This window comes from Mustela nivalis, assembly GCF_964662115.1.
Source record: "Mustela nivalis genome assembly, chromosome: 16".
Lineage (NCBI taxonomy): Eukaryota > Metazoa > Chordata > Mammalia > Carnivora > Mustelidae > Mustela > Mustela nivalis.
Window position 1 is genome coordinate 43,802,102 of NC_139035.1, and position 15,371 is coordinate 43,817,472.

The 15,371-nt window shown below is 50.6% G+C and overlaps 1 protein-coding gene across 1 annotated transcript in view; it reads right to left on the reverse strand.

The window, feature by feature from the left end:
- PLEKHA6 (pleckstrin homology domain containing A6) overlaps nucleotides 1-13,375 on the reverse strand; it is a 120,003-nt gene extending 106,628 nt beyond the window's left edge. The window contains exons 1-3 of the mRNA XM_082703056.1: nucleotides 12,660-13,375; nucleotides 7,385-7,461; nucleotides 1,311-1,368 (exon numbers count right to left, since the gene is read on the reverse strand). Of these exons, the coding sequence (XP_082559182.1) occupies nucleotides 1,311-1,368; nucleotides 7,385-7,461; nucleotides 12,660-12,742 (218 nt within the window). The 5' untranslated portion in view covers nucleotides 12,743-13,375. The remainder of the gene's footprint in view (nucleotides 1-1,310; nucleotides 1,369-7,384; nucleotides 7,462-12,659) is intronic.
- Nucleotides 13,376-15,371: the final 1,996 nt, after the last annotated feature.

Consider the following 15,371-nt stretch of genomic DNA (forward strand, 5'->3'; position numbering starts at 1 on the left):
CCCCCTGCTTCTGTATTCTATCTCCCTCTGTCAAATAAAGAAATAAAATCTTTTTTCAAAAAAAGAATATGGTTGGAGTGCCTGGGTGGCTCAGTAGGTTAAGCCTCTGCCTTTGGCTCAGGTCATGATCCCAGGGTCCCGGGATCAAGCCCCCGCATCGGGCTCTCCGCTCAGCAGGGGGCCTGCTTCCGGCCCCTCCCTCCCCCGCCTGCCTCTCTGCCTACTTGTGATCCCTGTCTGTCAAATAAATAAATAAAATCTTAAAACAAACAAAAAAAGAATATGGTTAAGAGCCAAGCTGATGTAAGTGCCGGCTGGTCTCAAGGCAGGGGATGGAAGGATGAGCTCTCCTGACGGATGAATGAAGATTTGGGAGGAGAGCAGGAGCGGAAAGAGATGAGGAGGGCCCTTCTTCCCCCAGCTGGGCCAGGGATTCCTCTGGCAGTGCCCACGCCCCAGCTGTCTGCACAGCCACGCTCTCCCAGTCCCATAGACTCTGAGGCCAGACCAGGCACAGGCCCGTGCACGCTGAGCCTCGCCCGTGGGAATGAAGCCAGAACCCAGCCTGCCTGGGAGATGGAGAGACCCAGGCCGAGGCCAAGGGAAGCGAGTCCAGTCGGGTGGATGTGGACCACCCCAGCCCAAAGAGTTACCTTCTGCTGTCAAGGTCACCTCTGAGACACCTTCCCCAGGTGTGCGGTCAGCTGCCGAGAGCACCAGCTACCCCGGCCCCCACAGGGGTGTGACCAACCCCCAGAGAAACACAGAGCACTGCACACACTCCTGCCACCTCCAGGATCACACGGGCCCCAGCCAGGAGAGCAAGAGAGATGGGCTGGGCCTTGCCACCTCCCGGCCTGCCTGTCTGTGCGCCCTGGCTCACACCTTCCCTTCACCTGGTTCCACTTCCTGCCCCTTTGGGCATCCCGGGGCTGGGGCTCCTTCCTCCGAGCCTTTGTCGAGCCTTTGTCCCTGTGTGTCTAAATCAGCCTCTTTACTTTGCTGAGCTGTCTTCTCCCTGCTTTCAGCCCAGCCCAACACTCCCCTCACCCACTCCAAGCCAGAAAACTTCCCATGACCGACACTAGCTCTTCTGTACCAACAGAAACACACACCCAGCTTTCTCTGCCATGGTAGCTCAGAAGCCTAGAGGCCTCCTGGCCATTCACAGAACACCACCCCCCCAACCCGCTCAAGGTCTTCAGGGCCCCAGCACACCTTTTAAGCACCTTCCCTCCCAAGCAGCCATCAGTGACAACGACAACAGTAGGCCCAACAGCCAGACCAAAAAGAAACCCCATCTTACTCACTTAATGAAATACACAGCTCCTTCCTGGGTAGAATCCATCTCCCAGCCCTTGGGCAATCCTGCGAGAAAGAAAAATCACAACATGACTCTCTCTTCTCAGCCCCACAAACCCAATTTGCATGCAGGAGGGATGGGGCGGGGGAAGCTAGGAAAATTCACAGACAAGCCAACAGTGCTCAAACCAACCATGTCACCCCTTTTGGTCCACTCTTCCTATCCATGTGATTCCAGCAAATAATAAGAGCCAGAGCGTGAATGGGACACTCCCTGTGAGCGGCAAAGTCACCAAATGGATCACGACCTCGCACGGTTTGCTCGTTCATTCGACAAGCTTTTCTTGAGCATCTCCTTGAGGCCAGGCCCTGTGCTGGCCTGAGATAGAGCAGTGAACGCAAGGACGCTCAGGGTCGTCCCACAGCCCCCTCGCCTCGAGTCACAGAAGCATAAGCCCCAGGCCTCCTAGGATCAGACCAGGACTCAAGCCTGCAAACCCTAGCCCATCACCTCCAGACAGGAAGTTGAAGACTTAGGAAATCAGTCCCAGGAAAATGGAGAAACTTTAAAAAAAAAATTTTTCTAATCGACATGTAATTGACACACATTATATTATTTGCAAGTGTACAGGGTAATGATTTGTTATTTGGATACATTGAGAAATGATCACAAGGCTAGTTACCATCCATTCCCATATGCAGTGGCAATTTTTTTCCTTGTGATGGGAATTTTGGGGATTTACTCTTTTGGCAACTTTCAAGTGTGTGTCAACTCCAATATCATTGACTACAATCACCGCGTCGTACATTATGTATTTATTATGTAATTGGAAGTTTGTACCTCTTGACCTCCTCCACCCATCTGGCTCCCCATCAGCTCCCCTCTCCTCTAGACCACGATTCTCATCCATTACTAATGACTTTGGTTGGGTTTGTTCATTTGTTTTGCTGTTCGGATTCCACATAAATGTGAAATCATACGGTATTCGTCTCATTTCACTCTGTGCAATTTTCTCAAGGTCGATCCTCGCCATCACAAGATTTTGTTCTTTTCCATGGCCAAGTAGTGTTCTGTCGGGTGTATCTACCACGTCTTCACCCCCTCACCCATCAGTGGACACCAGGTTGTTTCCATATCATGACTGTTGTCAATAATGCTGCAATGAGCACAGAAGGGCATACATCTCTTTGAATTAGTGTTTTTGTTTTCTTAGAATAAATACCTAGCAGGGGAATTGCTGGAACATAGGCAGTTCTGTTTTCTTTTCTGAGGAACCTCCACGCTGTTCTCCAGAGTGACTGCACCAGTGTACATTCCCACCAACAGTACAAGAGGGTTCCCCTTTCTCCACATCCTCGCCAAAGCTTATTATTTCTAGTCTTTTTGAGAAGAGCCATTCTAACAGCTGTGCTGTAATACATCATCGTGGTTTTGACTCCATTTTCCTGATGATCAGTGATGCTAAGCATCTTTTTTATATGCCTATTAGCTATCTATATGTCTTCTTTGGAAAGATGTTTATTCAGGTCTTCTGCCCGCTTTTTGATCAGATAGTTTTTTGTTTGGGGTTTCTTGTTTTTTTTCTTGGTGTTTTTTTATTTTTTGTTTTTGTTGCTGAGCTATAGGATTTCTTTATACATTTTGGATATGAACCCCTTGTCAGATATATGATTTGCAAACATTTTCTCCCATTCCATAGGTTGTCTTTTCATTCTGTTGATGGTTTCTTTGGCTGTGCAGAAACTTTTTCGTTTGATGCAGTCCTATTTGTTTATTTTTGCTTTCGTTGCCCTTGCCTTTAGAGTCAGCTCCAAAAAATCATCACTGAGACCAAAGTCACGGAGTTTACTGCCTGTATTTTCTGCTAGGAGTTTTATGGGGTCAGGTCTTATATTCAAATCTTTAATCCACTTTGAGTTAAATTTTGTGTATGACAAAAGAGAGGTCTAGTTCCATTCTCCTGCATGTAGCTGACCAGTTTTCCCAATACCATTTAAAGAGACTATCTTTTCTCTATTGCATATTCTTGCCTCATTTGTTATAAGTTAATTAACTGTATATGCTTAGGTTTATTTCTGGGAGTCCCTGAAATAAACATCATTTGAACATGGTAAATGATCCTACTGATGTATTGTTGAATTCAGTTTGCTAATATTCAGTTGAGAATTTTTGCATCTCTGTTCATCAGGAATATTGGCCTGTCGTTTTCTTTTTTCATGATGTCTTTGTCTGGATTTGTTATCAGGGTAATGCTAGCCTTATAAAATGAATTTGGAAGCAATCCCTCCTCTTCAATTTCTTGGAAGAGTTTGAGAAAATCGGTATTAAATCATTGAATGTTTGGTAGAATTTACTAGTGAAGCCATCTGGTGCTCGGTTTTTGTTGGGAGATTTTTGATTACTGACTTAATCTTCTTACTGTAATCACTGCATTCACATTTACTATTTCTTTGTGATTTGGTGTTAGAAGATGGCATGTTTCTAGGAATTTATTCCTCCCTTCTAGGTTGTGTAATTTGTTAGCATATTATTATTCATTGTAGTATCTTATGATCCTTTGTAATTCTGGGGTGTCAGTTGTAACTTCTCTTTCATTTCTGATTTTACTTATTTGAGCCCTTTCTTTTTCTTGGTGGGTCCAGCTAAAGTTTTATCAATTTTGTTCATCTTTTCTATTGTCTTTCCAGTGTCCATTTCAATGATTTCCACTCTGAGCTCTGTGACTTCCTTCCTTCTACTAACTTTGGGCTTCGTTTATTATTCTTTTTTCATTTCCTTTAGGTGTAAAGTTGGATTGGTTATCTGAGATTTTCTTGTTTCCTGAGGTACAACCATATTGCTACAAACTTTCCTCTTGGAGCTGTTTTTGCTACACCCCAGGGATTTTGGAATGCCATCTTTTTTTTTTAAAGACTTTATGTATTTATTTGACAGACAGAGATCACAAGTAGGCAGAGAGGCAGAGAGAGAGAGAGAGGAGGAAGCAGGCTCCCCACAGAGCAGAGAGCCTGATGTGGAACTTGATTCTAGGCCCCTGAGATCATGACCTGAGCCGAAGGCAGAGGCTTAACCCACTGAGCCACCCAGGCGCCCCTGGAATGCTGTATTTCTGTTTTCATTTGTCTCAAGGTATTTTTTCATTTCTCCTTTGATTTCTTGGTTGACCCACTGGTTGGTCAGTAACGCATTATTTAGTCTCCATCCATTTGTGATTTTTCTGGTGTTCTTCTTGTAATTGATCTGTACTTTCATACCATCATGGTCAGAAAAGACATTAATATTATTTCCATCTTTTTAAATGTACTGAGACTTGTTTTGTGTCTTGACATATGATCTAGTCTGGAGAGCGTTCCGTGTGCACGTCAGAAGAGCGCGTGTCCTGCTGGTCTGAGGTGGACTGTTGTGTATATACCATCAAGTTCCTTTTTGGTCTAATGTGTCATTGAAGGCCAATGTTTCCATACTGATTTTCTGTCTGATTGATCTATAAAAACTTTTTGTTACCACAGCTCTGAAAAAACGGATCCATGGAAATGCTCAGCGCAGAGAACTGCAGGCTTACAGGGGGAGCGAGAACTCAACAGCTGAGGAAGCTGACCCCAGCTCGGAGGAGCCTGGGCAATCCCTACAGGTGCTGGCAGCCCCTGGTCTCCAAAGACTGCTCTGTTAGGTACCCTTTTGTCCTACCCATCCTCCCCGCCAAAAAATCCTGCCTCCTTGGCCAACAGGATGCCTCCACCCAGAAGCAGAGGGGGAGTCTTCTGAGAAACTCAAGGGAAACCACTGTCAGAGGTGGGGACAAGCAGGGCGCTAGTGGAGATCCATCCTTTTGGGCATGCCAGAGCCCTGTGGCTGATATATTGCAAAACGGGTGGGGATTCTCTTGACAGTCACGGCTACCTTTCTGGTCCAGCCAAATATGTGCCTTGTGTATGAGCTTTAATAAAACAAAGCTATTCTATAGCGTGGTGGGCCCAGTTTCTAGCAGTCATTTTACTCACCCCTCTTTAAAGGGTCTATATTTCCTTTTTGCTGTTGGTGGTGATGCTGTTGCTTCAATGCGGTAGGAAAGCCAAGGAGCCCACCTCCCCTCTCAGGACCTGGTTCATAGAAACTGTAAGACCAGGTACCCCTTAGGGCTTCCTTCCTCTAAGCTACACATTTTACCACCATTAGCACATGTAATTTGCACGGTATATAATAGGTATCGGCTTGAACATTTTTATCGGTGAGGAAACTGAGGCCCAGAGAGGTTAATCACCTTGCTTAAGGTCACACAGGAAGTGTCTAGGCCTGGCTGTGAGTCTGGTCTCCTGCTTCCAAAGCTGACATTCTTTCCTCTGTGCTGCTCCATAAATGCTACTTGTTCCCCCTCCGTCCCTGTGGGAGGACGTTCCCATTCAGAAGGGCGTGGGTTGGCAGTCTCCCCAAATAGAGGGATCCCCATTGGGTCAGAATCATAAATAATCCTGCCACTGTGATGTGCCTGGGAAAGAGGCCAGTGTGGATTATGTCCCCTGCCTTTTCCAGCAACTTCCCTCCACACTGCCCTCTCTGCCCGGGCAACACCAAGAGAGCTTATATTCCTGTCCAGGCGGAGTGCCCGCGGAGGCAGCTGCCCTCCCAGCAAGCTTCAGGGGCATCTTAACCCCTTCCCAGCCTCGGACAACCAGTTGGCTGCAGCCCCAAATGACATAATTGGCTTGAAGGCTCTTATTCATCTCCCGATCCTCCCTGGAGTCATAGTGAGATAGATGGAATTAGATTTTAAACACTGACAGCAGCAAAAACACCAACCCAGAAGAAGAATGCAGCCCGGCCTTGGGGTCCAGAGGCCCTGCTTCATTTCAAAAATAAGAATAATGACAGTAACAGCAGCAGTCCCCTCCACGGGCGGTGATTCTCTCGGTAGCCTTCTCGATAATCTTCGGAGGTTCCTAATCCTATCCCTGGTTTACGAATGAGGAAGCCAAGCCCCGGAAGATTTCAGCCCCTTGCTCAGGACCACACTCATAGAAAGTAGGGCCGAGATTTGAGCTCAGGTCCCTCTGCCTCCAGCGCATAAGCATTTAACCCCAACACAGCTTCACTTACTAGCTCAGTGGCCTTGAGCCAGACACTTCCTCTCTGCTCTTCAATTTTCCTACCTTTAAAAGGAGTTGGGCTCCAGGGTCCCTGAAGTCCCTTCTAGCTCTAACAACACAACAACTCCCACCCAGAATATCAAACAAAGGAGGCTCTGGGCAGGCCGACGCCTTAACCCAATGTGTCCAGCAGCACCAGCAGCCCCCCACCCACGAATGATCACGACTCCTAGAACCACATGTCTGGTGTGCGGTCAGGCAAAAGGCTCGAAGGCCAGTGCGGGCAGTGAGTGGTGGCATTCTGAAGATGACCGCTTGTCCACTTGAAGCACCCCAGCCCTTCTCCTTCCGGGTGTCTCTCCCTCCCCAGTTTAGACAGAAATCTTGCCTGTACATGTCCCCACTTTGTCACTGGCCTGCGAGGTCCTCTCCGTAGGAAGCCACCAATGTGGGCCCTGACTCCTTTTCTTTCATGTTCTCCCCAGTGTGAGGGAATTCCTACTAGCCAGGTGCGACTATTAAGTTTAAACTCATTAAAATGTAAAACTCAGTTCCTCCACCACACTAATCACAGGTCAATCACTCAGCAGCTACACAGGGTTAATGGCGACTCCATCGGGCAGCACAGAGAGAGAGAACAGTTCCATCACGGTATATGGTCCTACAGTACAGCACCACGAGCTGGGGTTCTGCCTCCATCAGGAGCTCTGAAGATGGATGGGATTTTCTGATTGGGCAGAGGGATGCGAGAGAGTCAGATCTGCACCTCCCAAGGTGCTCTACAATACTAATTGTAGAGCTGGAAACCTGGAAAGACCCCAAGCTGAGTACCAACCCTCCTGCACCCTCCCCCAGATGGAGGTCCAAATGCTAAGCTGAATCCATCCATGGGAAAAAGCAAAAGTCAGAAGCAAAGGCAGGGCAGGGGATGTGTGAAGCTGCTTCAAGCCACGGCTTCCTCCTCGACTGCAAAGGCAGGGACAGCCAAGCTCCTTACCTGGGCTGGAGGAGTGTCCACTCTGGATGGGGTATTCTGTGCCAGGGTGCACCCAGCTGGTTGACTTTTCCTCGTCACTGCAGAAGACCAATAAGAACGTGTCGGATACAAGAAGGCCTCCCTGATTAGCACACCGCTCTCCAGAGTCACATCAACACTGACTGTCCGATCCCAGACACCTGAGATGAGTGAATCCATACCACCATTCATTCATTCATTCATTCATTCACAAAGCATTGCCTGGGCGGACACTGAGGATCCGGAAATCAGTAACATCTGACCCTGACCTCGAAGAATTTATAATCCGCCGGGGGGCAACAGACACAGAAAAAATAGTTGCAAAATGATGGAACAGGAAGTATATGGCATCCCTACTACAGCTCTGCATAGAGATCATTATCTAGGAGCACTAATAAGGATGAAATTAAGGAAGGGAAACAGCATGAAGACTTCACTAGAGAGGGGACATTTGAGGTGACTGGTGAAGTCTCTGGGGAGAACAGGGAAGGTCCTTAATAGGCAGCTTCTCAATGGATACGAAAGGTCCCTGAGCATCTGTAGTGCCAGTTTCTTTCACAACAGTCCCTCCTACTGGGAATTTTACAGATGATGAATCTGAGGTTCAGAGAGGTTAAGGAACTTGCCTCAAATCATACAATCAATAAGTAAAGAAGCCCCGATTCTAATATCTTACTCCCAGCAAAGTGGGCTCCCCAGCACTGCAGATCCTCTGGGTCTGGATCGGAAGGCAGATGAACCCATCAGCATTTCTCACCACGTCCTCAACCAAGTGAGACTCAGTTTTGCAGAGCCGGATGGGACCCGGCAGGAAGCATCTGACTTTCTCAGGCAATCCAAGGTCACGGAGGAGAGGAGCCTCAGGTCACCTGTATCATCCAGGCTTTAGGGTGGGGCCGTTGGGCCCAGGACAGGATTCCACTCACTGGTTTCAAAGTCTCATTAATGCTTTAATTAATATAGTAAACCCCACTAAGAAGGGTTCCACTAAATTTCTATTTAAGTAAGATATACAATACTGCACATACTTAAAGTGTACAATTCAAAGTTTTGACATATGTCCTGTGAAACTATCACCAAAATCAAGATGTGACTCCTCCAATTTTTCTTTGTGCCCCCTTGCAATTCCTCCCCCAAGCAACAACTGATCTGCTTCCTGTCACTATAGATTAGTCTGTGTGTTCTCAAGATTTAGACCTTTATATAAATGAAATCATGTAAGCTAGATTCCTTTGTCTGACTTCTTTCTTTCTTTTCTTCCTCCTTCTTTCCTCTCTTCCCTTTCCTTCCTCTTTCTCCTCCTTTCCTGAGGCCGCATGTGTTCATAGTTGATTCTGTTTCATTACTGAGCAATATTCCGTCATAGGCTATACCATGGTCATGGACATTCGGGTGGTTTTCAGTTTGGACCATTACATATAAAGCTGCTATGAATTATGAATCTCTGTGTCTGGGTCTTCGTGTGGACACAGGCTTTCTTTTCACTGGATTTCAGAACTGTTTCCCTACGTCTGGACACCTGCTACGTACAAGGGGGGATTCCCCAGCTGACTCAGGCCTCTGAGGAGGGAAGAAGAAACAGAGTCCTGCTCTGGTGTCCCCAGAGCCCTCGGCGGTGCCCTGTGATGTGGGCTTCGGCCCTGGGAGGCTGTGAGAGAGGAAGCCCAGGGCGGGGAAAGGCTGCCCATACTAATCTGTAAGTATGTGGGGCCCACAGGTCTCAGGGACCCCGAGACCTGTGGGCCCCAATTCCTCCTCTCCTCTCGCAGTTGCTCCCTCAGACCGCACGACTACCCCCACCCCTCCCAGATATCATGGGCCATCCCAGGGTCACAGAGGTGGACACAACCCCACCACACCTTCCCCTTCCTCCCCGTGTTCTGCTGCTGCTCTCCCCTTGTCAGCACCTGGCCCAGAACGATGCAATCCCAGGCTGTCTCCACCCCAGCTCTGGGCTGACAGGAAACTATAAAACTGGGAGGACTGATGTCACTGCAAACCCACAGTCCCCATGCTTCGCTGGGCGCTATGGGCCTCCTGGAATCTTCTTCAAGGGCCCGGCCAGCTGCCATTTGCAGAGTGTTCTGAAGCTTCCCCACCAGCCTCAAGGCCCGCCCCTGCTTCTTCTCTCCCCCGTCCCCATTCTCAATGGACAATCTGTATGGCTTACTTCAAGAAAAAATAGAAACCATGAGGCAAGAGCTTCCTCGATATGCCCAACCAGCAACCCCCCAAACGTACCCATATCCCCACCTTAATACTTGCTTCTGCACTAGGGAGAAAGTGGCCTTTGCCTGGGTTAGAGTCCCCAGCAGGGCCTGTCTTTTCTAGAGCCTCATCCTATTGAGCATCATAGGACCATATCTTCAACTTCTCTCTCTCTCAGGTAATCACCCCTTTAGCCCCACTCTGCTCTGTGGCTTCCAGTCTGAGCCCCTCTCAATGCCACCTCCCCTTCCACCTTCCTATCTCAGGCTCCCCTTCTTAGTGACCCAGCATCCTTCTTGGAAACTAATCCCTTCAAGCTGTCGTCTCCACTTCCTGCTCTCCCTCTCACCCATCCTCTGCAATCTGCTTTCTGTCCTCAGCCCTTCCCTGAAACCGCATTTCCTAAAGGTCATTAAAGAGCTCCCCAGTTCCTAAATCCAACAGATGCTCTCCAGTCTTCAGCTCATTTGGCCTTTCCACATTGGCCATCCCTTCCTCCTAACAACTCCTCCCAACCTCACCCCCCCCACACACTCCACCCCCACCATCCCACAACCTCAGCCTTCTAGGGCAACGCCCTGCCTTGGCCCTGGTGCTGTCCATCCTGAGATCCCTGGCCCCTCCTCCTCTATTCCTTCCTTCAACGCTGGTGTTGACTGGGCACCCCTGTTTTCTTGGTCACATACTTCTAGATGGTTCCATCCCTATGCAGTGAGTGACCCCTCTCCAGTCCAGGCCACTCTCTTGAACATCCTGGACCTCAGGTTGCCTGTCAGACATCACTTCCTGCTGGTTCCACGAGGACCTCAAGTTCAATACTTCCCCCTGAACGTGTACTCCCCCCTACAACCTGTTCCTCATATTCTTGATCTCTGTCAAACTCTAGTTAAAAATCTCTGAGATTCGTTTTTGATTTTTCCTTTTCCCTCTCTTCTCCCACACTCAGGCAGTAAATGAACACCCTCGCTTCTACTCCTACAGACTTCCGTATCCCCTCTGTCTCTCCTCACTGCTGAAATCCAACCCGTCTGCTCTCTCATGGACTTTGGCCATTGCCTCTGACTGCCTCCATATGCCAAGTTTCTCCCCCCACCTCTATGTTCTGTGTTCAAACTGTCACCTGCCCCCCCGGGCTGCCAGAGGGACACTTCCAGGTCTAAGTATAACCAGCCTCTTTGAAAAATCCTCTCTGGATTCCCACCACCTGCAGGACCACGTTCAAAGCCCTTAGCCAAATGCACAGGGCTACCCCTTCCCATGCACCCTGCCCCCTCTTCTGCAGCACCCCAGTAACCCCTGCTCCATGTCCACTGACCCCCTCAGAGTGTTCTAGACAATTTGTGTCTTGGCACCCGCTGACACCCACCTTCCCACAGGCCTCTGCTTTGGGGCCCCTTTCTCCCGGGTCCTCCGCTCCAGAATAAGCTCAAAGGTCTCCTCCAGAAGGCCCTCCCTCCACTCCCTGGAGAAAGGAGACTTCTAGTTCTTTCTTCCTTGTGTTCCTAGACCATCATGCAAATACCTCTAGAAGATATCTGCTTATTTCCTAAGTACTTATCTGCATTTTCTCCCTGCCACCTTCAGGGGAAAACTCATCTCTTACTGGGTTTTCTCTCTAATGCCAAGTGGTGTGCCACACACAGAGGGACCACTCAAACGTTCACGGGGAGAAAGAGAAGCTGGAAGGCGAGCGAGAGTTTGGGAAGGAAGACAAGAAGAGGCAAATTAACCACGCGGGCCGGGGAGCTCATGGAAACACTCCACCTGGGTGGGACTCGCCATCTCCAGAGGTGGGGCTCGGGAATCGGCCTTTTCTCATAAATTCCTCAGGGGATTTTTATGGACTCCAAAGTCTCAAACCACAGACCAAAGGGGCTACAGTTTTAATACCAGGGAAGTTCTGACCCAGGGTCAAGAACTTTCGCGGAGTTCATTTCTAAGATAATCTAATTACAGCATCAATTATGATCGTGGTGATGCTAATTACAGAAGGACCTAAAGCAGGTGTGGAAGCTGCAAAGGCGGGTCAGGGGTAGGGGAGAAGGCAGGGCACTAAAGTCCGAGGGTCCGGAGCTTAGTCTGAGCTCTGATTAGCAAGTGATTTGATCTCAGACAAGGACTCTGCATCTCTAGATCTCTCTTCCCCATCTGAGAAATGAGGGGGCTGCAGCCAAGGTTCCTTTCAGCTGTCATGTTCTGTGAGTGGCTATCTTGAGGAAGGGGAAAAACCCCATCAGGTGTGGCTAACAGTTGAGACTGCTGTGCTTCTAGACTTGCTGTATTATCGGGAGATTTCTATCCTGGCAAAGAAGGACTATAGCAGGAGCGGGCCAAAATAGCACCAGCGGGGCCACTCTGTTATAATGAGATTATGCCAGAGCCATTTTGGTTTATGAAATTAATATAACGGTCCTAATATATTACGGAGAACAGCAAAGACTTCCTCTCTTTAAAGAACGCCAAATGCTCTGTGGGTATCTTCTCCTTCCCCTTGACCACAGCCCCAGAAAGAAGCAGGAAGGGAGAGGGGCTGCCGGCCTGGGAACACCAAGCCCTGGGGTGAGGCAAGGCCCGGGAGGAGCGGCAGAGGCAGGGTCTCCCCACGTGATGTCACTCAGCCAAGTGTTCTCCCTGGAAAATCGGGGGAGGGGGCAAGAGAAAGAAGGGTCCCCTGGCCCTTTCAGTGGACGGAGCAGAAAGGAAGGATGGGCCCACTGGGCACTGGGTCCACGCATCCTCTTCTGGGTGGCCAGTGGCCCCCTGTGATTGGGGGGGGTGGGGGGTCGGAGCCGGAAAGGCCCGCACCTGCCCCGCCGCACCCTGCCTTTCCAGAGGAGGGCAGGCCCCAGCCGAGGCTGGACTTTGACCCATTGAGGAAAAGGCGGGAGACGCATTCAAACAGGCATGGTGATAAACTTATTAGTCATGCCCGCTGTTCCAGCCACCGCTTCCCCCTACCGCTCAGCCGGCCCCCAGCCCTGCCACCTTCCAAGTTGGACAACTCGGAAAAAAAAAAAAAAAAAAGGCAAAACGAGAGAGACCAACGTACTTGATGAAGAAGACTCTCCCACCGCGGTCCACTCCGTAGGTCCACCGGCCGGGCAAGTCCAGCCAGTCAATCTCATCGGCCATCTCGGCGTCCAGAAGCCCCTCTCGCTCCGGGCCCCCCCAGGGGCGCGCGCGCGGAGTGTGTGGGGGGCTTCCTGCCCAGCGACCCCCACTGTCCGCCCTCCCGCAGGCGGGGCGGGGTGGGGGGGGCGGAGGAGGCAGGGGAGGCAGGAGAGTGTCCCCGCCGGGCGCCGGCCTCTCACTGAAGGCGGCGGGCCGCCAGCCGGGCAGCGGGGAGCAGCGAGACTTAACCCCGGCCGGGCCGGGCTCCCGCTCCAGCCGCCGCCTCCCGCCGGGAGCCCGCTTCGGACGCCTCCTCAACTTAACGCCCGGCAATCGGCGCGCCGGGGTGGGGGAGGTGGTTCCGACGCTCCCTCGCCGACCGCTGGGCGCCGCGCCGAGCGCTGTCCCTCCCGCCCGCAGCCGCCCAAGGAGCAGGTTGCTCTGCGCGAGCGAGGGGTGTCGCCTCTCGCTCCCAGCTGCGAACCTGCACTTGAACCGCCGGCCGGCCGAGGGGAGGCGGGGCCGCGCCGCCGCCGCCGCCGCCGCCGCCGCGGAAGGTAATTCACAGCCAGCGGGAGGATCCGGGGCAGCCCCGCAGGTCCCCAACCCCAGGCGCGGGGCGCGGAGAACCAGTTTGGCCGAAAGAGCTTTGAATCACGGACCGAGGGGACATGTCCAGCCGCCGAACGGAAAAGGGCGAGTGGTCAGAGCTGGTTCTACTTGGCGGGAGGTTAGCAGAGGAACAAAGGTCAGATGCCGGGAAGGGTGGTACGCACGGGTGTGGGCAGCGAGGGACCCTGGATGTCAGCCTCATTAGTCAAGCTATTTCTTACTTTTGTTTCCGAGCACTTCCTCCAAGAAGCCTGCCATGACTAAGGGGAATCGGAGTGAGACCTTAGAACACGCTCAGAAACCAACCGCTTTTATGTCCCTTCCCCCTAATTTGCACCAGGAAAGGAAAAGGGGGGGGGGGGGGAGAAAAGGAGGGAATTTGTTCTGTGCACAGAATACAGGTGGTAAGCATTCAAAACTGGCATATCAAAAATGATATTGCTGGACCCAGAGTTCTGCTGTCTGTCCGTATCAAAGCTGGGGTTCAGTGAGCTTCCCTAGCTTACCGGAAACCTGCCCCTGGGGCTCCCATTAGAGGCAGACCGCTCTGATCCCTGTGTTAGACCCAAGGAAACCATTAGACAAATGAGAGAGACACCTGCCTTTAGAGGAAGCAAGGTGTTGCATGGCAGCTGCCAAGTGTCTGTTGAGGGAGCCTCCTTCCTGGGAGCACTCTACGGGATTCGATCCCTGTTCCATCTAGGAAAGTGTGTCTGCCTGTGTGTCACCTCTTCCGGGAAGCCATGCTTGCTTGACTGTACCCCAGATACATTTGTATATCCATCCTCTATGTGTCATGATGCCTTATTAATAACCCTATGGTGGAACTTATCACACTGAAATGCAATCCTTGATTTACTCGTCTGTCTGCTTCCTTGGGCTCTGGGCTGCCCACGACAGGAGCTCATCTTATGCGTCTTTACAGCCCTGGCACCGACCTGGGACACTTAATTCATGTTTGGTGAATGAATGATGCTGTCAGAGCTGGCAACAACTCTTTTTTTTATTGTTGTTAATTTTTCAAAAGATTTTATTTATTTATTTTTCAAGAGAAATGGAGGAGGAGGAGCAGAAGAAGAGGGAGATGGGAGGGAGATAGAATCCCAAGCACACTCCCTCCCTGAGTGCAGAGCCGGTCACAGGCTCCCAATCCGGAGATCACAACCTGAGTCAAAACCAAGAGTCAGTCCCTAAACCGACAGAGCCACCCACGGGCCCCTCGCTGGGAACGACTCTTAACTCTAACCACATTCCTGTACTTTTGGGCCTCATTTGGGGGAGGGGGTCTGCTGAATAGAGCCATCAGCCACATCGGGGTGTGTGTAGGGAGTGTTTTCTGGAAAAAAGAAACAGTGAGCCTTCCCAGGTATCCCAGTGCTCAAACTGGACATAATGTGTACACAGCTCCTAGATAATGAAGCTGGAAGATGCCTCAGGGAACATCTAGTCCAATCCTTGTGTTAAAGATGGGAAACTGAGAAGCTATGATGAGAAGAGGCTGATTAAGGTCACTGAGCAAATGGGGACAGAGAAGGCCAGAACTCTTGCCATTATGTCATCGTGCCTCCAACTCTGGGAATTCACTCTGCCGACATATGCAAGTTGATTTCCTGGGTGCCAGGTGGAAGCTGAGCCCATTCTACAGATGCGGAAGGGCACCAGAAGCCTCTAACACCCCGTTTTTTCCTCCCTTCTCAGGGCCAGTGGGCTTCCAGCTGAGAAAGCTTCATTGGACAGCAAAGTGGAGCTGGGCCTAAGACTCGTAGGTAAGGATCTGTGCCCCTGAGTTCCGGAGCTGGGGAGCCTGAAAGGACCAGGGATCAGACACCGCCCCCCAACTCCATTCCCTGTCTCATGAAACACCTGTAAGACTCGTCCTGCCAATGCAGCATGGAGCCACCTCCCAGCCCCTGTGATATGGAAGGATCTGAACCACCAGAATGACTGCCAAGATGCCCCCAGGGAAAATACCAGCAGCCTGTGCACTTCCAGTCCAACCTGAGCAACCAGTAAAGGCAGCTGCTTGGGCCGAATGTGG